This window comes from Pongo abelii, chromosome 2, assembly GCF_028885655.2.
Source record: "Pongo abelii isolate AG06213 chromosome 2, NHGRI_mPonAbe1-v2.0_pri, whole genome shotgun sequence".
Taxonomy (NCBI): domain Eukaryota; kingdom Metazoa; phylum Chordata; class Mammalia; order Primates; family Hominidae; genus Pongo; species Pongo abelii.
Genome location: NC_085928.1, coordinates 151972840 through 151998632, shown reverse-complemented (window position 1 = coordinate 151998632; position 25793 = coordinate 151972840). Strand labels below are relative to the sequence as shown.

General features: G+C 37.0%; 1 protein-coding gene across 2 annotated transcripts in view; it reads left to right on the top strand.

Annotated features, from left to right (window-relative positions):
- The window catches only part of ATR (ATR serine/threonine kinase), a 133658-nt gene that overhangs the window by 58066 nt on the left and 49799 nt on the right, over positions 1-25793 (top strand). For both annotated transcript variants that reach the window (XM_024245003.3, XM_054552796.2), the window contains 11 exons: positions 1956-2071; positions 6205-6325; positions 8066-8203; positions 9307-9517; positions 13816-13994; positions 16643-16807; positions 18496-18587; positions 22229-22320; positions 23170-23347; positions 24747-24926; positions 25420-25579. In XM_024245003.3, the coding sequence (XP_024100771.1) occupies positions 1956-2071; positions 6205-6325; positions 8066-8203; positions 9307-9517; positions 13816-13994; positions 16643-16807; positions 18496-18587; positions 22229-22320; positions 23170-23347; positions 24747-24926; positions 25420-25579 (1632 nt within the window). The remainder of the gene's footprint in view (positions 1-1955; positions 2072-6204; positions 6326-8065; positions 8204-9306; positions 9518-13815; positions 13995-16642; positions 16808-18495; positions 18588-22228; positions 22321-23169; positions 23348-24746; positions 24927-25419; positions 25580-25793) is intronic.

The window sequence follows — 25793 nt, the reverse complement described above, 5'->3', positions numbered from 1 at the left end:
ATGAGAAGGCAGTAATTCAGTCCTATCTTCAGGCTCCACTTCTAACTCTAGTTTTCTTGCCGTTTTTATCACATCTATAGTTACTTCCTCCACTGAAATTTTGAGCCTCTCAAAGTTATCCAGGAGGGGTTGGAATCAACTTTCAAATTCCTGTTAATGTTGATAGATATTTTGACTTCTCATGAATCATGAACGTTCTTAATGACATCTAGAATAGTGAATTCTTTCTAGAAGGTTTTCAGTTTACTCTGTCCAGATCCATCAGAGGAATTACTATCTGTGGCTGCTATAACCTTACAAATGTATTTCTTAAGTAATAAAACTTGAAAGTCAAAATTACCCCTTGATACACGGGCTGCAATGTGTTAGCAGGCACGAAAACAACATTAATATCCTTGTATAGCTCCATCAGAGCTCCCAGGTGACAGGTACGTTGTCAATGAGCAGTAATATTTGGAAAGGAATCTTTTATTGTGACCAGTAGGTCTCAACAGTGAGCTTAAAATATTCAATAAACCATGCTGTAAACAGATGTGTTGTCATTCAGACTTTGTTGCTGCATTTATAGAGCACAGGCAGAGTATATTTCACATAATTTTTTATTTTTTAATTTTTTTTACTTTTATTGTTCTAATTTTCAATTTTTATGGGTATATAGTAGATGCATATATTTAGATTTAACCTAATTCCTAACAGCCCTAGGATGTATGGAATCGTCAATGAGCATTGGCTTCAATTTAAAGTCACCAGTTGCATTACCCCCTAACAAGAGAGTTATTAACCTGTCCTTTGAAGCTTTGAAGCCAGGCATTGACTTCTCCTCTCTAGCTGTGAAAGTCTTGGATAGCATCTTCTTCCAACAGAATAGAATGATTTTAGCTAGATCTTCTGGATAACTTGCTGCAGCTTCTCTATCAATAGTTGCTTCTTCACCTTGCACTTTTATGTTATAGAGACAGCTTCTTTTCCTTAAACCTCATGAAGCAACCTCTGTTTGCTTCAAACTTTTTGGTTTTTTTTTTGTTTTTTAAGAAGTGCCCCCTGAGTTGTATCACTTCAAACTTTTTTTCTGCAGCTTATTCTCCTCTCTCAGATTTCATCGAATTGAGAAAACTAGGGCTTTTCTTTGGATTAGGCTTTGGCTTAAGGGAATGTTTTGGCTAGTTTGATCTTTTATCCAGACCACTAAAACTTTCTCTATATCAGCAATAAGACTGTTTCTCTTTCTTATATTTGATGTATTCATTGGAGTAACACTTTTAATTTCCTTCAAGAACTTTTTCTTTGCATTTATACTTGGCTGTTTGGTGCAAGACACCTAGCTTTTGGCTTGTCTAGGTTTTTGACATGCCTTCTTCACTAAGCTTAGTCATTTCTAGCTTTTGATTTAAAGTGAGAGACGTGCGATTCCTCCTTTCATACGTATACTTAGAGGCCACTGTAGGGTTATTAATTGGCCTAATTTCAATATTCTTAGGTCTTTGGAAATATGAAGTCCCAAAGAGAGTGAGGGGGATGGAACGGCTGGTCAGAACACATACCACATTTATCGATTAGGTTCACTGTCTTATATGGGCACAGTTTGTGGAGCCCCAAAGCAATTACAACAGTAACATCAAAGATCACTGATCATATATCACTATAACAGATATGGTAATAATGAAAAAGTTTGAAATATTTTGAGAATTACCGAAATGCGACATAGAGACATGAAGTGAGTATTTGTTGTTGGAAAAATGGCACTGATAGATTTACTGCATGCATAGTGGCCACAAACCTTCTATTTCTAAAAAAACAAACACAAAAAAAATAGCATCTGTGAAGCACAAATAAAGCGAAGTGCAATAAAATGAGTTATGGCTGTATTTTTATAACTAAAATATGTAGAACATTGACGAATATATAGCATTATCTGCTTCACTGTGGACTTACAAATGTAAAATATGTATTTGTAGGAGTTGCTTTCTATTTATGACTGTAGAGAGATGGAGACCAACAGCCCAGGTCACCAATTGTGGAGGAGGTTTCCTGAGCATGTTCGGGAAATACTAGAACCTCATCTAAATACCAGGTATGTAGGCTTATTTAATGTATTTTCATAAAATTGTTTTTAATTATATAAAAATTAATGTAATTTTTTTGGCCGGGCGCAGTGGCTCACGCCTGTAATCCCAGCACTTTGGGAGGCTGAGGCAGGCGGATCATCAGGTCCGGAGTTTGAGATCAGTCTGACCAACATGGTGAAATCCCATCTCTACTAAAAATACAAAAATTAGCCGGGTGTGGTGGCGCACACCTGTAATCCCAGCTACTTGAGAGGCTGGGGCAGGAGATCACTTGAACCCAGGAGGCAGAGGTTGCAGTGAGCCGAGATCGTGCCATTGCACTCCAGCCTGGGTGACAGAGCGAGACTTTGTCTCGGAAAAAAAAAAAAAAAAATTAATGCGATTTTTGATATAGTTTTTTAACATTAAAAGTGTTTTAATATCTCCTTATGTATATTTTTCACTATGATTTATGCTTATAATTTGTCTAGATGAGAAGTGCAGTCTGCTCATTGGGTTAAATTCTACAACTTTAAATATTCAGATAAACTTATTGAAGTTAAAAGGATTGATTTTTTTAAAAGTTCAATGGTCGGTAGTAAATTGAAAGAATGTACTTTAAGCTGAATGTGAGTTGAATTCTTTGATAGGTATAAGTAATACAGAAATTTAAAGTTTAAAGCTAGTCAGAAAGCCTTTAGTAGGTCCAATTAAAGATTTTCATTACTCCCAATTTCTCCTCATGAATATATTTTCACCCTCTACTTTTAAAAAAGTGTATTTAATCTCTTAAAAAATTTAAATGACTTTGTTAGGACTGATGAAATACGCAAGATGACATGCAAATACATGAAGCATTTTATATTAAAAAATCCATACAATTATAAATTATTTCTATTTAGAAACTATACTTTTTGGTACCCTAGGTACACATGCATATTAGATACTTAACTTTGGACAAATAACTTCTTTGAACCTAGAAAGTGCCTAGACTTATACTAAAAGTCTTTATAAAAGCCCCGAGGTATGCATATTTATTTCCTAGATAATTTTTTATGCTTAGAAATCTTTTAAACATCATTTTATGTCTTATGACTAGCATTATTAAAGAAGTGATTATTTAGCATTATTATTATTAGCCTTATTAAAGAAGAATTATTACTGTTATTATTATTATTTTTGAGACAGAGTCTCACTCTGTTGCCCAGGCTGGAGTGCAGTGATGTGGTATCAGCTCACTGTAGCCTCTACCTCCTGGGTTCAAGTGATTCTCCTGCCTCAGTCTCCCAAGTAGCTGGGATTATAGGCATGCACCGCCATGCCTGGCTACTTTTTGCATTTTTAGTAGAGATGGAGTTTCATCATCTTGGCCAGGCTGGTCTCCTGGCCTCAAGTGATCCACCTGTCTGGGCTTCCCAAAGTGCTGGGATTACAGGCATGAGCCACCACACCCGGCCACTATTAGCATTATTTAAAAAGTACAGTTAAAGACTAAAGTTAAAATTTGGATTTTCATTTTTGAGGACTCCATACTTCCCCCATTTTCTTAGTCTGTATTTTGTATAGCACCTGTAGATGTCAAAAAATTTCTGTAATCTACTGGAAGGTTTATGACCTTTGGAGTCACACAGGCTTAGGTTTGATTGTTGGCTTTGCATTTGCTAGCTCTGAAGTCTTGGGCAAGTTATTTAACATTTCCAGGTTTTAATTTTTTAATTTTGAAAACATGGATAATTTTACCCACTTTGTATGATTATTGTTAGGAATAAAGGAGATAATATTAAAAGTACTTAGCAAAGTGCCTGATATTTAGTTGACACTCAACAATAAATGCTTATTCAATCCTAGGTTGCTTAATAAATTCTTTGTTTTGGGGGGGAGAATTTGTGAGGTTGGCTATCATCTACTTCATAAGAAGTAGAAGCCAACATTTCTGCCTATTTGTTATTTATTTCATAGGAAGCAACTTTTAAGTAGTCTTTTAAAAGTAGATCTTAACAAAGCAATGGAAATACTTCTGGTCTTTAGCTTCTATACCTGAGCAGTTAGAATAACCTCTCAAATGGTTCCTCAATGATGGAAGTTAGGAGATTTACCTAGTTGGGATCTGCTTGTTGAAATTGGAGCCACATAAAATTAAGAGGTTGATAGAGCGCATTTTCAATAGCGTTGATTCCCTTTTGTATGAAAAACTAAAATACCAGGTTAGCCTGTAGCTCAATTTTATAGCTTGGACTGCTTGATATTTACTCCAGAGGACCTAGGGAAATACAGAATTTCTTAAAAGCATATTCATATTTTTGCTGCCTTTAAGTTACACTCCCTACTTTATGTTTTTTTTTTTTTTTGAATTTGGGCTCTTTATATATAATCACTAAATCTGGATTAAAGGATGGCTGTATTTGGGAGATTGAAATGATAGAACAACTGCAGTTCAAAATCACCATAGAAATAACTTTAGGAGAAAACATCAGGATATGACTAGGCAGAGCCTGGCTTGTATCCCAATATCAGTAGCTTTCTACCTAAGTTTACTATAAATTTGATAAAAATCATCTAGAGAGCTGTACTTGTGATGATTCAAAATAGGGATATGAATTTTTTCTCCTGGTTTAGTGTGATGGTTAACTGAGAGATTATTGGATTTTCAACTGTTAGAAACTAGGAATACAGTGAAATATATATATATAAAATTTGGGTATAAGACTTTGGGTATAGGGCATTTGTTATTTCCTAAGCTTTTATTGGTGATTTGAAAGAAACCCATGCCACTCAAAAAAATCCTACACACAGGTAGCCGTAAGATGAGAGCTATGTGAACATGTTTAAATGTTAATGCTGAGGAACAAATAGAAAGGGTCATGTTGAAGTAATGTGAGAGAGAAGTGATAGTTGGTGTAGTAAGGACCCCAAGGAGCATCCAGAATGGGAGAGCCGTGGCCCTTATAGGGAATTATACTTAGAAGGAATAAGATCTCTTTTTTTGCAATAGGGAAAGATAAAATAATGGATGGAACACAGCTAAGTTTACAGATTTCATTGCGGGAAGCAATGATTTTGTTTTTACTCTGTGAAGTAAGAGGTATAGGAGATGACCTCATTGGCTGAAAGTGGCAATGGAGTTGGTGTAGTTGACTTTAGGAGGGTGGTGATGGTTTGAAATAATCACTGGAAAACAGAAGAGAGCCAATAATGAAAACTTAGAAGGAATTCTGTAACTTTAGAGGCCTGCTGACATTGAAGACTAAGAATACATAGTAGTACTAATCTTATAAGTGGGTTAGTGATTTTCCTGTATCAGTGCAGTGGCCTGAGTATCATTTCAGTAAAGACAAATATTTAGACTGATTCAAGGTTGGGTGGTTAGCAGATGAATACCGCTGGAAAAGACAGTGTGGCAATGGAGTGGGTAGAGGATATTACCAAGAGAATGCTAGAAGTGAAGGACCATACAGACTAAGATGGTTGTGGAAAGAGGCAAAGAGACGGGGGTGTCATAGATCAGGAGAGCTTAGCAGGGTCACGGAACAGAAGATCTCAACAAGAGAGAATGGATGTGCTGGAATAACTGGGTGAAAAAACTGGAAATTTAGGAAACTATGACCATACAATGAGATGTCTAAATAATTGATTTCAAAGTGAAGAAATTCTTTGAATTAGCATGGGAGCCCTGATAATTCCTGAGCCTGGTAAGTAGAGAAGAAAGTCATTGGAAAGTTCTGAGCTTGATTAAGTGTTCCAGCTAGACACTGAAGTCACCCAGGATGATAATAACACTGGGAAGAAAGAAAACCCTGGGCAATGTTCTAAAGTTATCAATGAGTTTGGTAATCAGTGAGTTGAGTAGTTACCCATAATGAGGAATAGAAAATAGTAGTATACCTGGGTGGCTTGAACTTCAAAGGAACAGGTTTTTCTTATACAAGAATAGAGTTGGAAGGATCTGAGGAAGAGGAGGGGGCAGACTCAAATCCTTAGAAGTACTTTAGGTGTGCAAGAATGATCTACTTCACCCCTAAGAAGGATACTGGAAAAAGGTAAGCAGATTGCAGTAAAGGCAAGGCAGTACTGCGGTAGTCACTGAAGGAGTTGCTGTAATTTACTAAAATTCTAAACAGGTGGATTTATCTTTTTAATAAACAAATTTTCAAAATTACAGATACAAGAGTTCTCAGAAGTCAACCGATTGGTCTGGAGTAAAGAAGCCAATTTACTTAAGTAAATTGGGTAGTAACTTTGCAGAATGGTCAGCATCTTGGGCAGGTTATCTTATTACAAAGGTAAGAAACCCTGTTCAGTTTGTTAACTGAATGGAAATTCTAAAGGAAACCAGAACATCTATCTGAATGCCTAGCACACACAATAATCATTGAAGTATTTGTGCTGATAATCATAGAAATTTTTGAAGAAAATGTTAACTAATAGAGAATAATAATTTCTCTGTAGTTACTAATAATAGTTTTTGAGTGAAAAGTAATTGTTTTACCAAGAAAATTACTATGGTCTTAATGTGTGTGTAAAATTACATTATGTTTATTCCTTTTATATTGTAAAATAATACTATGTAAAAGAATGTAAATGCTATGTCAGTTTTTTACATAATAAAAAGACATTCAATAAAGAGATATATTATACTCTAATGGCATTTCTAAAAGAAGTTATATTATCTGAACTTTCTCTAAAATAAAAATAAAGATTTTTACAATGAATTTTCATGGAAAAACAAGTATATTTCTATTTCCTTAATGAGAAATTTTTACATGCCGGATAGACAAAAGGTACTCTGTGTTCCAAGAAAATGTTTACAGTATATTTAAAATTTACAATTTTTGTTTTTAATTTACATTTCTTTTTTTTTTTTTGAGACGGAGTCTTGCTCTTGCCACCCAGCTGGAGTGCAGTGGTGCGATCTCGGCTCACTGTAAGTCTCCGCCTACCAGGCGCCTACCCGCCTCAGTCTCCTGAGTAGCTGGGATTACAGGCATGAGCCACCACACCCGGCTAATCTTTGTATTTTTTTTTTTTTTTTGAGACGGAGTCTCGCTCTGTCGCCCAGGCTGGAGTGCAGTGGCACGATCTCAGCTCACTGCAAGCTCCGTCTCCTGGGTTCACGCCATTCTCCTGCCTCAGCCTCCCAGGTGGCTGGGATTACAGGTGTCCACCACCACGCCCGGCTAATTTTTTTAGTAGAGACGGAGTTTCACCATGTTAGCCAGGATGGTCTCGATCTCCTGACCTCAGGTGATCTGCCCACCTCTGCCTCTGAAAGTACTGGTATTACAGGTGTGAGCCACCGTGCCCCACCTTTAATTAACATTTCTGTTAGTGTTTTAAAATATCATTATACTAATTCATAGTTAGTAACTTCAAGACATTTTCTTTTTTTTTTTTTTTTGGGACAGAATCTCGCTCTGTCACTCAGGCTGGAGTGCAGTTTCGGCCCACTGCAACCTCCGCCTCCCGGGTTTAAGTGGTTCTCCTGCCTCAGCCTCCCGAGTATCTGGAACTACAGGCACCCACCACCACACCAGCTAATTTTTTTGTGTGTGTTTTTTGTAGAGACAGGGTTTCACCATGTTGGCCAGGATGGTCTCGATCTCTTGACCTCTTGATCCTCCCACCTCGGCCTCCCAAAGTGCTGGGATTACAGGTGTGGGCCACCATGTCCGGCTGACATTTTCTTTTTTTAATGAATATACTGAAAATATAATGTGTGAAATGTGGAATACTGTTAACTATTTTCAGCTCTGGAATATTGTGGGGTTTTTTTGTTTTTTGGCTTTGTATTTGAAGAAAAAATCTCTTTAAAATTTTATGAGTTCAACAGTGTTAGCAAATCAAAAGTTAAGTCATAACAAAATTTGACTTTAACCCCAAATAATTTAATTAAAAAATTAATTTAAAAACTTTTTAAATTTAAAAATGAATACTCGTTTGTGATAAATTATCTCACATGCTACTCTTTGACATTTAATCAATAGATGAAAGTGTGTTACTTTCTACACATTTTGAGTTTACAGGTTCGGCATGATCTTGCCAGTAAAATTTTCACCTGCTGTAGCATTATGATGAAGCATGATTTCAAAGTGACCATCTATCTTCTTCCACATATTCTGGTGTATGTCTTACTGGGTTGTAATCAAGAAGATCAGCAGGAGGTGAGATAAATCATCTTACTTGGTTTTTGAACATGTGAAACTTATTTTCTCCAATGTAATTAGTATTAAAAAGGCTACCTGTTAGTAGGAAATGTAGACCTATGTATGAAACTTATTTTCTCCAATGTAATTAGTATTAGAAAGGCTACCTATTAGTAGGAAAGGTTAGACCTATGTATGGCTATGTATGTTCATTTACGTATCTTTGCCTGTTTGGTGTGTGTATCCTTTTAATTGATAGACGTTCTATGTATATTCTAGCTACCAATTTGTTGCCAGTCATATTTTCAAAAATTATTCCAACTTAGTCATTTTCTTTTTAACCTTTTCATCTTTTGCCACGCAGAAATTTTAAATGTAAATGCAAAATTTATACATCTTTTATAGATTATTAATTTTAAGCCTTTTATGTGATGCCTTATCTAATGTCATGAACTTATTTGCTATATTTTCTTTTAATCCTTCTGTTTTTATATTTAGTCTTCAATTACTCTGAAATTAATTTTGCATATAGTGTGAGATATTACTGTAAGTTTTTTTCACTATTAACAAAGTTTCATTATCATTTATTGAATAATCTAGAATATTTTTAAATTTTTTAAATTTTCTTTAGTCGTTGGCATATTTTCTTTTTAGACTAATATTTGGATTGATTTAATTATAGATAAGAACAATAATGTATTATTGATCAATTGTGTTTTCCTTTTCTTTTTTTGAGACAGAGCCTCCCTGTGTTGCCCAGGTTGGGGTGCAGTGGTGCTCTCGGCTCACTGCAACCTCCACCTCCCAGGTTCAAGTGATTCTCCTGCCTCAGCCTTCCGAGTAGCTGGGATTACACACATGTGCCACCATGCCTGGCTAATTTTCTTGTATTTTTAGTATAGACAGGGTTTCACCATGTTGACCAGGCTGGTCTTGACTTCAGGCAATTGGGCTGCCTCAGCCTCCCAAAGGGCTGGGATTACAGGTGTGAGCCAACATGCCTGGCCGATTGTGTTTTTTCTTTTGAAAATTTTTGTCTTAGAATGGTTAGCTTTAGATGTCATGTAATAGTTAAATGATATTATATAGATGTTATTATTAACTATAAATGATTCTCACAGGTTTATGCAGAAATTATGGCAGTTCTAAAGCATGACGATCAGCATACCATAAATACCCAAGACATTGCATCTGATCTGTGTCAACTCAGTACACAAACTGTGTTCTCCATGCTTGACCATCTCACACAGTGGGCAAGGCACAAATTTCAGGCACTGAAAGCTGAGAAATGTCCACACAGCAAATCAAACAGAAATAAGGTAGACTCAATGGGTGAGTTATCACTTCTGTTTATTTTCTTTTTTTTTTTTTTTTTTTTTAGCTATTCACCAATTAGCTCTTCCCTTTATCAGTTCTATAATGTAAGCACTAGCTTAAAAAATACCTTGCTTCGTGTTTTTTATTGTTGTTGTTGTTGTTGTTTTTTTTTTTGGAGATGGAGTTTCCCTCTTGTTGCCCAGGCTGGAGTGCAGTGGCGTGACCTCGGCTCACTGCAATCTCTGCCTCCCAGGTTCAAGCAATTCTCCTGCCTCAGCCTCCCAAATAGCTGGGATTACAGGTGCCCACCACCACGCCCAGCTAATTTTTTCGTGTATTTTTAGTAGAGACAGGGTTTGCCATATTGGCCAGGCTGGTCTCGAACTCCTGACCTCAGGTGATCTATCTGCCTTGGCCTCCCAAAGTGCTGGGATTACAGGCGTGAGCCACCGCACCCAGCTGTTTTGTGTATTTTTAAAATGGGTAATAGTGTGGCCTTTTCACTGAGAAAAAACAGTGAATTTATAGTAATAAGACCTTTCTCTCTTCTTACTCTCACTTGGACAAGGCACATATTTATTTTTTCTTTGTATAAAATGGGGTTAATACTTTTATTTTTATTTATTAATTTTTTTTGAGATGGAGTCTTGCTCTGTTGCCCCGGCTGGAGCGCAGTGACAGGATCTTGGCTCACTGCAACCTCTACCTCCTGGGTTCAAGCAATTCTCCTGCCTCAGCTTTGTGAGTAGCTGGGATTACAGGTGGGTGCCACCATGGCCTGCTAATTTTTGTATTTTTAGTAGAGACGGGGTTTCACCATGTTGGCCAGGCTGGTCTCCAACTCCTGGCCTCAAGTGATCCACCTGCCTCGGCCTCCCAAAGTGCTGGGATTACAGGTGTGAACCACCACACCTGGCCAAAATGGGGTTAATATTATCTACCTTAGGAGATTGTTGTGAGGAATAAATGAGATGATGAACAGATAAATTATAAAATGTGAAATAAATGAGACGCTAATATTGTTATTAACCTAATCCTCCCTGTTAACATATTACATGTTTCCTCAGTTTTTGTGTGTGTGTGTGTTTGTGTGTGTGTGTGTGTGTATGTGTGTACTCTGTTCTTTGTCATTCTTTACTTGGAAAATATTCTTTGTAATCTTTTTCACATTTAAGTTTTAAATTTCAAGGGAGATTTTAATTTTATTTATTTCATGGCCTAAAGAGAAGTTATTTTTGTTTATTTATTTTACTTGTCTCTAGTAGTGTTTGATATCTAGCCAGCTGTCCAGATATGCTTACTATGCATTACTACACTACACCCTGCTCTATCTTACCTTGCACTATTTTTTTCCTGTAATATTACAACTTTCACTAAGAAGAATCTTGATTTAAAAATGACATCTGCTAATTTGTCCCTATGATATAAGCATTGATGAGAAGAATTATATTCATCACACACTAATGGATATTCTTACTTTCTTTGAACCTTTTTTTTTTTCCATTCTTGCAATAAGTGGATGGTTATAATCTGGCCTTATACCTTAGCTGTTCTCACAGACATCAAGTGTTTTTCCTTCAGGCTTTCAGGCTAATTGAAAAACTGACTATCTAACAATCCTTAAAGAGGCCTTCACTTTCATAATTCTCAATTTGTGAGCATCTCCCTTTTGTTGTTCTGTTGAAGCAGATACTTTCCTGTTGTTAAGCAAAATAGTTTATTATTTTTCTGAAATTTCCTGGACTTGCCAATAATTACCTGCTTGGAGAATGTTTTTGTCTGGAATGTGGCTATTAATATATTTTTATATTTAACAATTAAATGTTTGTTTTTAATTTTTTTTTTTTTTTTTTTTTGAGACTAAGTCTTTCTCTGTTGCCCAGGCTGGAGTGCAGTGGTGTGATCTCGGCTCACTGCAGCTTCCACCTCCTGGGTTCAAGTGATTCTTATGCCTCATGCCCAGCTAATTTTTTGTACTTTTAGTAGAGACGGGGCTTCACCATGTTGGCCAGGCTGGTCTCTAACTCCTGGGCTCAAGCAGTCCATCTGCCTCGATCTCCCAAAGTGTTGGAATTATAGGTGTGAGCCAGCACAACCGGCCTGTTTGTTTTTATTTCTGCATGTCAGAATGGTACTGTAAAACCAAATACTCTATTATCACCATTTTCAGTGACACTAGCTTTTTTTTTTTTTTTTTTTCTGAGACAGAGTCTCACTCTGTAGCCCAAGCTGGAGTGCAGTGGCATGATCTTGGCTCACTGCAACCTCCGCCTCCCAGGCTCAAGCGATTCTTGTGCCGCAGCCTCCCGAGTAGCTGGGGCTACAGGCGCACACCACCATACCTGACTAATTTTTTGTATTTTAGTGGAGACAGGGTTTCACTACGTTGCCCAGGGTGGTCCCAAACTCCTGAGCTCGGGCGATCCACCTGCCTTGGCCTCCCAAAGTGCTGGGATTACAGGCATGAGCCACCGTTCCTGGCCAAAATTCTAGCTTTTAAGAATAACATTTGTAATGATTCAAAAGTACAATACCTTTAACATTTCTTTAACATTTTTGTAGAGATCCCCATCTCCACAAAAAATACAAAAATTAGCTGGATGCGGTGGTGTGCACCTGTAGTCCCAGGTTACTCACAAGGCTGAAGTGTGGGGATTGCTTGAGCCTGTGAGGTTGAGGCTACGGTGAGACAAGATCACACCCCTGCACTCCAGCCTGGGCAGCAGAGCAAGACCCTGTCTCCAAAAAAAAAAAAAAAAATCAGAATTTGAAATCATCTACAAATTTTGATGGAAATAAGGACCTTATTTTAAATATAATCTGTTTAGAATATACTACCTTAGGCTAGGCGTGGTAGCTCACACCTGTAATCCTAGCACTTTGGGAGGCCGAGGTGGGAGGATCACTTGAGCTCAGGAGTTGAAGATCAACCTGTGCAACATAATGAGACCTCATCTTTACAAAAAATACAAAACTTGGCCAGGCGTCATGGCGCATGCCTGTGGTCCCAGCTACTCGGGAGGCTGAGGCAGGATCACTTAAGCCCAGGAGGTGAAGGCTGCAGTGAGCTATGATCTTGCCACTGCACTGCAGCCTCAGTGAGAATGAGATCTCAGTGAGAATGAGATCAAAATAAATTCTCAGTGAGAATGAGATCAAAATAAAGCCCAGGAGGTGAAGGCTGCAGTGAGCTATGATCTTGCCACTGCACTGCAGCCTCAGTGAGAATGAGATCAAAGTAAATAAATAAATAAAAATAAAATATACTGCCTTAATTATTTAAATTTTGAAGAAATTTGTTTCCTGTTTTCTACACACTGTTATGAATCATTAAAATTTAGAAGTTTTAAATAACAATTCGTAAACTAGACTGTCCTCATGTAGAAGTTTTTAATTTTTGTCTTTTTGTACACTTGAAAAATTATCCTAAAATACTTGTGGTTTTACTTTGCAGGCACTTTTACTTTCAATTTCTTTCTTTTTTTTTTTTTTTTTTGATAACAGAGTCTCGCTGTGTCACCCAGGCTGGAGTGCAGTGGCGCGATCTCAGCTGACTGCAAGCTCTGCCTCCCAGGTTCACGCCATTCTCCTGCCTCAGCCTCCCGAGTAGCTGGGACTAAAGGCACCCGCCACCACGCCCAGCTAATTTTTTGTATTTTTAGTAGAGACGGGGTTTCACCGTGTTAGCCAGGATGGTCTCGATCTCCTAACCTTGTGATCCACCGGCCTCGGCCTCCGAAAGTGCTGGGATTACAGGCGTGAGCCACCGTGCCCGGCCATTACTTTCAATTTCTATTGTAATAGGTGATACTGTATTTTTGGCAACCAAGAAAAAATAGGTGGATAATAAAGAATTCTAAACTTTAAAAAAGGTTATTTCCATAGTTCTGAACTTTCCCTACAAAATAGCTACATTTAATCATTTTTATAGTCATCAAAAATAATAACTAATCTTGTATCTTTTGTATCATCATTATATCTTTTCAAAATTTAATAATAGATTGATATTTAATCCTCACCAACAACTTTGTAAGGAAGGCAAGACAGGTACTAACATTTTCCTTTTATAGGTAAAGAAATAGAGGCTCAATAAGTTAAATGACTGTCCAAAGAAAGGTAAGTTATAGTGGCAGAGTTGGAGCAAGACTCTCTGAACAATTGTTCTGTTGTTAGTTACATTCTAAATATGATATCTTAATACATTCAAATTAATTTGTTTAGTGAAATAAATTGAACTTAAGTACTTAAATTGACACTTTTAAAATTTTATCTTGTAAGTCTTTAATTACTCAACTTCTTTTTTTATGATCTAGTATCTACTGTGGATTATGAAGACTATCAGAGTGTAACCCGTTTTCTAGACCTCATACCCCAGGATACTCTGGCAGTAGCTTCCTTTCGCTCCAAAGCATACACACGAGCTGTAATGCACTTTGAATCATTTATTACAGAAAAGAAGCAAAATATTCAGGAACATCTTGGATTTTTACAGGTCTGAAGTTAATATAGTGAATTTAATAATGAAAATTAATGTGGCCAGTCTTTTATGTTTATGTTGTTCATTTTATTGAATGTTTTAGATGCTATGCTTAGAAGCTTATAGATTTGTGGGGAGAGATTAACATCGATTTGGTATAATATTTTAAGTACAGTAACACACATGTACCCTGAGGAAGGACACTTAACTCATCCATGTGGAACAGGGTGAGAGATGGAAGCGGATGAGCCAGAGGTCAGGAATGGCTTCTTGGAGATGGTGTCTTAAAAAATGAGCAGTATAGGGAGGCAAGACGTTATAATCAGAGGCATCTCTGTGGAGTGTTTGAAAAGAGCATGGTATGTGCCAAAGAGTAAAGTGTCGGTTTTGGAATGGTAGAGGAAAGATCACAAATAATAGAAGACTTTTTAAGTTGCCCAAACTTCTTGGAGGGTGTGAACTAGGGAAGTGTTATAGTCACAACAGAATTTTAGCTAAATGCCTGTGGCAGTTGTGGAGGAGGAGTTTGGAAGGGCTGTGATTCAAGGAATTACTCTTCTCCTTGTGAGAGTTGTGGTCCTGAATCTGGGAGTGAGTTAGTGGGGGCAAGTGCCGGTTATGTCAGGTATCAGGCATAAAAATGCTGGTGAAATAATGATTTAGGCGATATTATGATTGTGTACGGAAGAAAAGAAAGTAAGAGCAGGTGAGGCGAATACAGTGGAATTAAATAAGAGCTCAAGATTGGTGGGCTTTTCAAATCAAAAAGCAAAGTGTGATAAAAGAACTAGAAAATTAGTAACTTGCAGTCTTAAGATGAATATTAGCCCCTTCCTATCTTTGTGTTCCTCCTTGTCCAGCTTTAAGTCTATGGTTCATGGTTAAAATCATTCCCTTAGAGTGATGCTCAACTTCTTGTCTTTTTCCCACTGTGTTGTACTGCGTTTGTAAAACTCCAACCGTGTAAGCAGCTGGAGAAAAATTACACAGTGGGTGTTATAACTGGTTTCAGTTTAAGTTCATGATCTCAAACATCTTTAAAACTGCAGGACTCTAACATTACCTTCAGGCTGGCTGTGTTTCTCTAGTAAGGCTACTTTCCCACTTGTCAAGATGACTGTCTCTTACCTTCACTTTGTTTCCCTGCTTCCAGCTGACAATCTTGCTTCATGATTCATTAGGAAAAATCTGCAAATGAAACAGCATCTGCACCATATTCTTTTTCTTCCCTTCTGTTATTTTATTTATTTATTTATTTTGAGATAGGGTCTTGCTCTATCACCTAGGCTGGAGTACAGTGGCACGAGCTGGGCTCACTGCAACCTCCACCTCCCAGGCTCAAGGGATCCTCGCACCTCAGCCTCCCAGCGCCAGACCACAGGCGCGCTACCACACCTGGCTAATTTTTTATATTTTTAGTAGAGACAGGGTTTTCCATGTTGCCTGGGCTGGCCTCCTGACCTCAAGTGATCTGCCTGCCTTGGCCTCTCAAAGTGCTGGGATTACAGGCATGAGCCACTGTGCCTGGCTTCTTCTGTTATTTTTAAGGAAGGATTTCTTCCTGTCAAAGTTCAATCTTTCTACTTGTGTTCTCAATTTCAAGATGTAACTTCTTCATATATTCCTTCTTTCTCTAGTGTAATTAATTTCTCTTTGGGAACCAGAGTATATAGAGCATATAGACATGCTCTGGTAAATCCTATCTTAACTTTTTATAATTCCCTTGTTCTTACCTTCTCCTTTAGATACATCCCATCTCTCTGTTTCTGGAACTTCACAACCGGTTTTTGAAGGAATTGTCTAGTTTCTTTATACTGCAGTCAGTTATTTGTTTCTCATTCACTCTGCCCATTTCAACAAGACTTCTCTTTTTCTTTTCTCTTGACATTATTCTTGCTAAGAAAATTGGTGGCCACATGTTACCAAATCCAGTAAATTTTTCCCAGCCCTCATTTTCTTAACCTCAGTATCATTGACCATGCCTTTCTCATTAAGACATTTGCTTTTCTCCCATGGCTTCTGGGATATTTTATTCTCCAATTTTCTTCCAAGTTATCTCGCTTCTCCTATTTCATTTGCTAGCTCTTCCTTCTTGATAAATGTAGAAACTCTAATCTCTATCCTCAGTCTTCTTTTCTTCTTTATCTATTTCCTAGATCATCCCATTCTTTCTCATGTTGTGAGAGACTGTCTTTGTGCTAACTGATTCCTAAATTTTTATCTTTAGCTTGAATATCTCCTTTGAGCCCAGATTGCTATCTTGGTTTTCTTGAAGGCATCTCAATAACAATATATTAAAATGGTTATTTACATTTTTAAAAATTTAAAAATCCAGTAAAACTTATAAACTATACTCAACAGAATATGTTATCATTTGGATCTAGACAGTTTTAGGATCCTGAGATTCTTTATAACCCTTATGATCAATAACAGCTATTGATATAGATTTGTATTTAAAAGGAATAAGAATGTTGAGGGAACAGAATGCCTGGAAATAAGTTTATAATTTTACTGAGACTCTGCCATGAAACAAATGCTTACTATTACTTTGAGGAAAAATTTCTCAAAAAATTGCTGTTTCAATATAAACAGGTGGTTTTATAGTTTTATTTCCAGTTGTGCTTTTTTCTTGTTTTTGATTGTTTTTTAATCATTGAACAAAGAAATTGTATGCTGCTATGCATGAACCTGATGGAGTGGCCGGAGTCAGCGCAATTAGAAAGGCAGAACCATCTCTAAAAGAACAGATCCTTGAACATGAAAGCCTTGGCTTGCTGAGGGATGCCACTGCTTGTTATGACAGGGCTATTCAGCTAGAACCAGACCAGGTAAGACAATAATTGAAAGGCAACTGTAATGAAAATAGCCCTGAATAGGAACTCTGGAAACCTTAGTTTTTTTTGTTTTGTTTTGTTTTGTTTTTGAGACAGAGTCTCACTCTGTCGGCCAGGCTGGAGTGCAGTGGCATGATCTTGGCTCACTGCAGCCTCTGTCTCCCGGGCTCAAGCAATTCTGCCTCAGCTTCCCGAGTAGCTGGGATTACAGGCATGTGCCACCACACCACATCCAGCCGAAACCTTAGCTTTAATACTGTTTCTATCTGTGTCACTGAGTGTATGGAAAATATTTAACCCTCTCTAAGCTTGAGTTTCCTAACAGATAAAATTAGAGACTTTACTAGATGATTTTAGAAATTCCTTCCAGGCCGGGTGCGGTGGCTCACGCCTGTAATCCCAGCACTTTGGGAGACCAAGATGGGTGGATTCCCTGAGGTCAGGAGTTCGAGACTAGCCTGGCCAACATAGTGAAACCTGTCTCTACTAAAAATACAAAAAATTAGCTGGGCGTGGTGGCGGGTGCCTGTAATCCCAGCTACTTGGGAGACTGAGGCAGGAGAATTACTTGAACCCAGGAGGTGGAGGTTGCAGTGATCCGAGATCATACCATTGCACTCCAGCCTGGACAACATGAGTGAAACTCCAACTCAAAAAAAAAAAAAAGAAATCTCTTCCAATACTTTATTTGTATGACTTTAGAAATCCCCTAAATGAGTGAGATTTATTATGGAGTATATCTGTATTAAAATGTTCATTTAATAACTCTAAAATGTATATAATTTTAGTTTGCTATTAAAAGTGTAAGCCATGGATCAATTTGTAGAACTAGGGATTCTCCATAGCCTGAGAAACATTTTTATATTTTATATACCTACTCACCCACCTGCATGTCTCTAAAATGGTCCTGTAGAATCACGGAGTTACAGTTAGTAATGGGAATAAGTTGTGTGTCTATCGGGATGGGAAAGGGGTTTAGAATCATTAATTTACAATCTTGCCTTCGATTCTTTCTAATTTTGGGATATTGCTTTTTGTCATATTTGACATGTTTCTCAGAAGCACAATATATAAGTTCTTTATTTTTCACAATCTTCTTTTCATTTTAAAGGATAGTACATAATCCTCTTTAACTTTTTAGTGCTAAAGCCCGAAATCCATATTTAAAACATCAGGACCTTTGAGCTTGAATGTTTATGTGAGAAATATAACAATCTTTAAACAGAATATCAAATATATTAGATACTTTTTATATTTGTGTGAACCAAAAAGTAGTCCAAATTGAAAAATATAGTAACTTCAATCTGAGATTTTCTAGGTTGTCTACATTTATTTATGTTACTTTAAATGTGTTAGGACATTGATGGAGGTCCTGCCATGTAAGCAAGCAAGTCAATTGTTAAATTAAGAAAGGTGTGGCTGGGCATGGTGGCTCATGCCTGTAATCCCAGCACTTTGGGAGGCTGAGGCGGGAGGATCACTTGAGCCCAGGAGTTTGAGACCAGCCTGGGCAACATGGCAAGACCCTGTCTCTACAAAAAATTAAAATAATAATAATAAAAAAAAAAAATAAGGGCAATAAAGTAAATAGTAATTTTTAAATAATATCAGTTAAACTGTTTTTGGTCCCCAAGCTATTATTGAAGTGATAATTGCTATTTTAAATATTTTTAAATTTCTAGATCATTCATTATCATGGTGTAGTAAAGTCCATGTTAGGTCTTGGTCAGCTGTCTACTGTTATCACTCAGGTGAATGGAGTGCATGCTAACAGGTAATATTTTATAAAATAATGATTTTCTTTTGTTATTGTACCTGGGAAATTTTTAATTAGTGAATTGGGTAACTTAATGTTTAGTAGAGTAATAAATGTTTTATGTGTTTTCATGGTATTGGAAATAAGCACCAAAATTTATTTTTCCTCAAGTTTTTCATAGTCAATCTACCACTTAACAGCTTCTGTCTAAAGAGCCATCCTTGAATTAGATTTGCTTTAACACAAGGAACTTCTAGAACCCACCGGCTATTGGTGAGGCTCAGATGGGACTTCCTGGGCCTCAAAGGGCATCTATGCTCTGCTTACAGTATCAGTACCACTTATTTTCCGTGCTAGAGGTTGTGACTGATTTATGGAATACCACTGTAGACTGTGTGCATTGATTTTACCCTAAATGATTGATGAATGTGAAAGCAGCCTTCCTTTCCTAAAGAAGGTGGGTTTATTATAGAAAATCAAATTAAACAAAAAATAATACGTGTATGTGGCAAAACATTAAGGCTGAGTAGTTCTTCCAGTTTGGAGATTAAATGTGGAGATTAGCACTGCCCTTGAAGCTGCTTTGCTGTGAGAGCTGAAAGCTGTATTTCTTGATTTATTCACCAGACTCTAAATGGCTATTCTGGGCAGTAAAATCTGGTCAAAAGGGAATGGGATCTCAGTTAACCAAAGAATATACAGGCCACTGTTTTTGGACTACTCTGAAGCCAAGTTTTTCTTTTTCTTTTTTTTCAACTTTTATTTTAGATTCTGAGGGTACATGTGCAAGTTAGTAACAAGGGCATATTACGTGATACTGAGGTTTAGGATACAATTGAACCCGTCACCCAGGTAGTGAGCATAGTACCCAAAAGATAGTTTTTCAACTCTTGCCTCCCTCCCTCCCCCATGCCTTGTAGTCCGCAGTGTCTATTGTTCCCATTTTTGTGTCCATGTGTACCCAATGTTTAGCTCCCATTTTATTCTTTTTTATAGCTGCATAGTATTCCATTGTGTATATGTACCACATTTTCTTTATCCCAGCTACCATTGATGGGTACTTAGGTTGATTTCATGTCTTTGCTATTATGAATAGTGCTGCAATGAACATACAAGTGTATGTATCTTTTTGGTAGAATGGATTATTTTCCTTTGGGAATATACCCAGTAATGGGATTGCTGTGTGTTCTATTTTCAGTTCTTTGGGAAATCTCTAAACCGCCTTCCACAGTGGCTGAACTAATTTATATTCCCACCAACAGTGTATAAGCATTCTCTTTTCTCTGCAGCCCCTTCTACATCTGTTATTTTTTGACTTTTTAATAATAGCCATTCTGGGCTGGGTGTGGTGGCTCATGCCTGTAAACCCAGCACTTTGGGAGGCCAAGGTGGGTGTATCATTTGGGGCCAGTAGTTCGAGACCAGCCTGGCCAACATGGTGAAACCCCATCTCTACTAAAATAGTACAAAAATTAGCTGGGCGTGCTGGTGCACATCTGTAATCCCAGCTACTCGGGAGACTGAGGCAGGAGAATTGCTTGAACCTGGGAGATGGAGGTTGCAGTGAGCCGAGATTGCACCACTGCACTCCAGCCTGGGTGACAGAGGGAGACTTTGTCTCAAAATAATAAAATAATAGTAGCCATTCTGATTAGTGTGAAATGGTATCTCATTGTGGCTTTGATTTGCATTTCTCAAATAATTGTGATGACGAGCATGTTTTCATATGCTTGTTGGCTGCTTGTATGTCTTCTTTTGAGAAGTGTCTGCTCATTTCCTTTGCCTACTTTTTAATGGGGTTGTTTGTTTTTTGCTTGTTGATTTATTTGTGCTTTTTATAGATTCTGAAGCCAGCCTTTTCTAAGTACGGTTTGTATAGGTTCCAAAACTGTGATTCATAAAGACTATCATTCTACAACGTCTAAGGGCAGAGAAGTTCACTGTTGGTCAGATGTATCACAGTAGTGGAATTTATGAAATCACAAGGGAAGTTTTGCAGAGGTAGAGAAGGAATGCTTATATGTTGTGGATATGTTTCTCCAGATTAGTTGAGAGACTTTATGAATAAATAGATTACAGAGATTTAGGAAACAGTCATGGCTCAAATTGGGGTGTCAAATTTCTTTTTGACATAGACTACACATTCAGACTCCTCTTTTCTTCTCTTTGGGTCTGGGATACATAGAGCCTCCTGATTTGGGTTGTGAAAAAGGCATGCGTCAATATTCAATGAAGGGGTGCTGTGTCATGGTGAAGCAAATGATTATGGATGGGGCGTGTTTTTCTTGGGGTAATTTCTGTTTGCATTAAACAAATATGTTTCCTAAAATATTGACTGTGCTTACCCTATTTATCATTCTTTTTAATGTACCCATTTATGTGGATACATTCTCACAGCCTGATCCTGATTGCCATTTGTACTTTTTGCTAGAAGTCTTCGTGTGACACATCCCCTCTGTTATCTGTTTTCCCATAGATAATCTGTTATCCCACAGTTGGATAACAAATACTGCCTAATTCTACTGAGATTTTTATCCTGAAATTTTTATATTTTGGTGTCTGATGGTAAGCTTGTAAAGTCCTTCAAAATTGGACTTTTGAAAATTACATTTCAGTTGTATTTCTTTAGCCTTATTCTAAACTGTTTTTGGTGGTGGTCATAAATTTAGAAATTGGAAATCCTCTAGCTTCTATTTTTAGGATTTTTAAAAATGAAACTTGTTAGATGACTTGTTGTCTTTTCTTTATGTGTTTTTACTACAATAAAAAGAGCAAGGAAAACTTTTGAGGATATTGATTCCAGCCTCTCTGTTACTTTATTTATAATATGGATATATATGTGCTGTATGCAGTGTTACTAGATTATTAAATGGAAAAGTGTGCCTAGCCTAGGATCTAAACATATGGCAGAAATTCAGAAAGTATGATTAATAAAAAAGAAACATGAGGAAAGCCTAGCGGTTTCTGTGTAGTCATGATCTCAAATATCACTGGTCGTCCTAATGTCACCTAAGTAGAATGCTTAGAACAAAATAATTAGCCTATATCATACTGGTTTTGCAAACTCAAATTTTAAACTAACTGAAAATAGTTTAAAAATAGGTATATATTTTAGGTAGCTAGTTTTATATACTTTGTTATGCCATTGACAAATCATTGTAACTTTCTTTTGCTCTTGGTATTGTTCTAGATACCTCCCAACTGTCCGTAAGTTATACCACTGGCCCCCCTGTATTTTTGTCTTAAATTTAATTCAGAATTCTGAGTTATTAGAATTGCTTACCTCTGAATTTATGTGTGTTCAGTTGGCTCTTTTTCTTCCTTGCTCTTTGTTCAAATTAAGCATGCAGCTATTTTTACAGTGGGCTTAGTTATTATTCAGGAATTAACTCTGCTCTAATATATGGCACACTTTAATTTGTTGAAGACTGTCATTTTAAATGGTGTATCAGAAGTAATTAGTGAAAAAATATTTTTGAAGGATGGAAAGATTAAAATTTTCTGGGTAGTTTCTGGATAGAGATTTTATTTCTAAGAACAAAATACAATATAATGCAAATTCTATAAATATAATAAATAGAGTATGTAAACCAATGAAAAATCTCTGAATGTCACCTTAAATAAATTAAAGTTTAGTTGATATGGGTTTCTTTTAATAGGTCCGAGTGGACAGATGAATTAAACACGTACAGAGTGGAAGCAGCTTGGAAATTGTCACAGTGGGATTTGGTGGAAAACTATTTGGCAGCAGGTAAAATTACTTCTTAAAATATAAGCAGTTTTAGGATGGGTGCGGTGGCTCACGCCTGTAATCCCAGCACTTTGGGCGGCTGAGGCGGGTGGATCATGAGGTCAGGAGATCGAGACCATCCTGGCTAACACAGTGAAACCCCGTCTCTACTAAAAATACAAAAAATTAGCCGGGCGTGGTGGCACGCGCCTGTAGTCCCAGCTACTCGGGAGTCTGAGGCAGGAGAATTGCTTGAACCTGGGAGGTGGAGGTTGCAGTGAGCTGAGATCGCACCACTGCACTCCAGCCTGGGTGACAGAGTGAGACTCCATCTCAAAGAAAAAAAAAAAAGCTGTTTTAATATGACATAAATATTCAGACTTAAGTAACTTAGCAACATTCATACTTAATATCTTAGCCTGTTTTATGATCGCCTTGTTTAGTTGTTCAAAGTAGAATGAAACCAGGCTGGGCATGGTCGCTCACACCTGTAATCTCATTGTTTTGGGAGGCCAAGGTGGGAGGATTGCTTGAAGCCAGGAGCTCTAGACCAGTCTGGGCAAAATAGTGAGACTGTCTCTGCAAAAATGTTTTTTTAAAAACTTAGCTGGGCATGGTGGCTCATGCCTGTTCACCTACTCAGGAGACTGAGGTGGGAGGATCATTGGAGCCCAGACGTTCAAGGCTGCAGTGAGCTATAATCATGCCATAGCCCTCTAGCCTGGACCACAGAGTGAGACTCTGTCTCAAAAAAAAAAAGGAATGAAGCCACCTGTTTGATATTTCAGCTGACCATTTTATCTAATGAAATAAAGCTGACTCTTGGACCCAGCTACCATGACATTTCTTGACTCTTCATTTGTTTTTCAGATGGAAAATCTACAACATGGAGTGTCAGACTGGGACAGCTATTATTATCAGCCAAAAAAAGAGATATCACAGCTTTTTATGACACACTGAAACTAGTGAGAGCAGAACAAATTGTACCTCTTTCAGCTGCAAGCTTTGAAAGAGGCTCCTACCAACGAGGATATGAATATATTGTGAGGTATTTTGGGATTTCCATTTTTATATTTCTGGCCTATAAATGTCACCTGACAGGATTGGAAATTTTTTTTGAGTAAATAATTGATAGTGTGTTTGGTATCATGCGTAGCTACACCAGATAGCTCTTTCATTCTTTTTACCTCACAATCACCGTACAGTTAAAAAAATTCTAACATACATCCTTTTAAGGAAAGGCAACTATGAGACTAATGAAAAACATAATAAAAATATCTTATGTCTGTCCTCTTGTAATGTCATAGTTTGCTTTCTATATAACCAAATATAATATAGACATCTATGGCACCTGGCACATTGGTGCTTGGTATTCGTTGTTTCCCTTTCCTTTTCATTTAGAAATGTGTTTGATATTTCCCCCCCAAAATATAGGTATCACATTACTAGAAAGAATATTAACTTTTATAGGTGAGGAAGAAAATGTTGGAAAACATTTTAGGTCTATGAATTCTACCTGAGGAAAAATGATAAACTAAATATTGTAATTAAAGTATAAGAAATTTACTACATAGCACATTTTTTTTAAGTTAGAAGAATTCACTATACTTAGTATCAACCCATTTGGTGATATCTTAATGAAACTAGAGATTGGACCACTGAGTTTAATTCTGTTCTGTAGCTACTCAGCTATATCCTTGTGCCTTGAACACTGAGTCATAGACACTGATTATCATACAAGGGGGAAAAAGCTAGTGTGAATGTATCAAAGTTTCCATCACGCTTAGAAAAAAAACTACATTAATTTCATAATTTTTTACTATCCTCTGCTATGCCAGGCCCTCTTATAGTAGCACCAGCAATATATACCTCATGTTGGTTTATAATGGATCCATATTTTCTTTTATCTTCATTTAGGTGGTAAATTTTGGTTTCATACATTTGAATTTAGTTTTATCCATCATTCTCCAATTTAATTAGGAATTTGGGATTCACTGCAAATCCCTAAATATTTATTTTTAAAAGTTTAATGTAATTAATTTTATTTATTTATGTATTTACTTATTATTTTAAGGGATGGGGTCTTGCTATGTCACCTGAGCTGGAGTGCAGTGGCTGTTCACAGGCATAATCATAGCTCACTGCAACCTTGAACTCCTGAGTTCAAGTGATCCACCTGCCTCAGTCTCCTGAGTAGCTGGGGTACAGGTGCACGCTACCATGCCTGGCTAAAGCACCAAATATATAAACCAGCATAAATTGGTGTTTACATTCAGTTTGAAAAGATATAAATGTAATTGTTTACTTAGCAAGGATATATTAAAGTTCTACCAAAGACAACTGTGTATTTTAAATTCTTTATTTCTGATTTAAAGTACATGCTTTATATATGAGATTAATAAGGCTGAATATGATAACATTTTAACATAGGCTCTATCTATCTTCAGATTGCACATGTTGTGTGAGTTGGAGCATAGCATCAAACCACTTTTCCAGCATTCTCCAGGTGACAGTTCTCAAGAAGATTCTCTAAACTGGGTAGCTCGACTAGAAATGACCCAGAATTCCTACAGAGCCAAGGAGCCTATCCTGGCTCTCCGGAGGGCTTTACTAAGCCTCAACAAAAGGTTTCTCACACTACTTTTTTTTAAAAATGTCACTTATCTTGAATTTTGTATTTGGATATTATTTGGGGGTATTTGTATTTCTTAATTTTCTGTCTGAATCCACACTTTTCTATTTTTAATTATCAGGACTACACTATCTGGTTGAAAGGAACCTAGAACTTAAGAATCATTTTTATATGCCATTTCTTTCTCTTTTTTAAGATGTTAAAAACATATCTGGGGGATATGTTTTTTACTGATAAAAATCAAGAATAAGGTTTATAATAGGTAAAACAGAGCACTATAAGAAAAGTTAAGTCAAGGCTTTTTAAACAAATTAATAATTAATTCCTTTGAAATAGTATATGAAGAAGGTTCTGTATTGGGAACAGAGGCTTTCAAAACATTGGAACTACTTGCAAAGTTTATGACCTAGATTTAAATTGTTTTAAGTTAAGTTGTTGCATACACTTACCAACGGTCTCTCTCACCCATGTGTTGTTCCTTCCTTTAGACCAGATTACAATGAAATGGTTGGAGAATGCTGGCTGCAGAGTGCCAGAGTAGCTAGAAAGGCTGGTCACCACCAGACAGCCTACAATGCTCTCCTTAATGCAGGAGAATCACGACTCGCTGAACTGTATGTGGAAAGGGCAAAGTGGCTCTGGTCCAAGGTAATGGCCAGGGAAATGTCATCAGATATATATATATATATTATGTTGGGAATTATGTGCTTCCTTAAAAGGCCAACTGAGAGAACATAAGTAATCCAAATTAAGAACCTTCCTTTTCTATCACTTTTCTTCATTAGTTATCTACCATAGCCTGGCAGTAACTGTTCTTTTTACTCTACAGTCCCCAGATACTTTCCCATTTCAAGGCTAAATG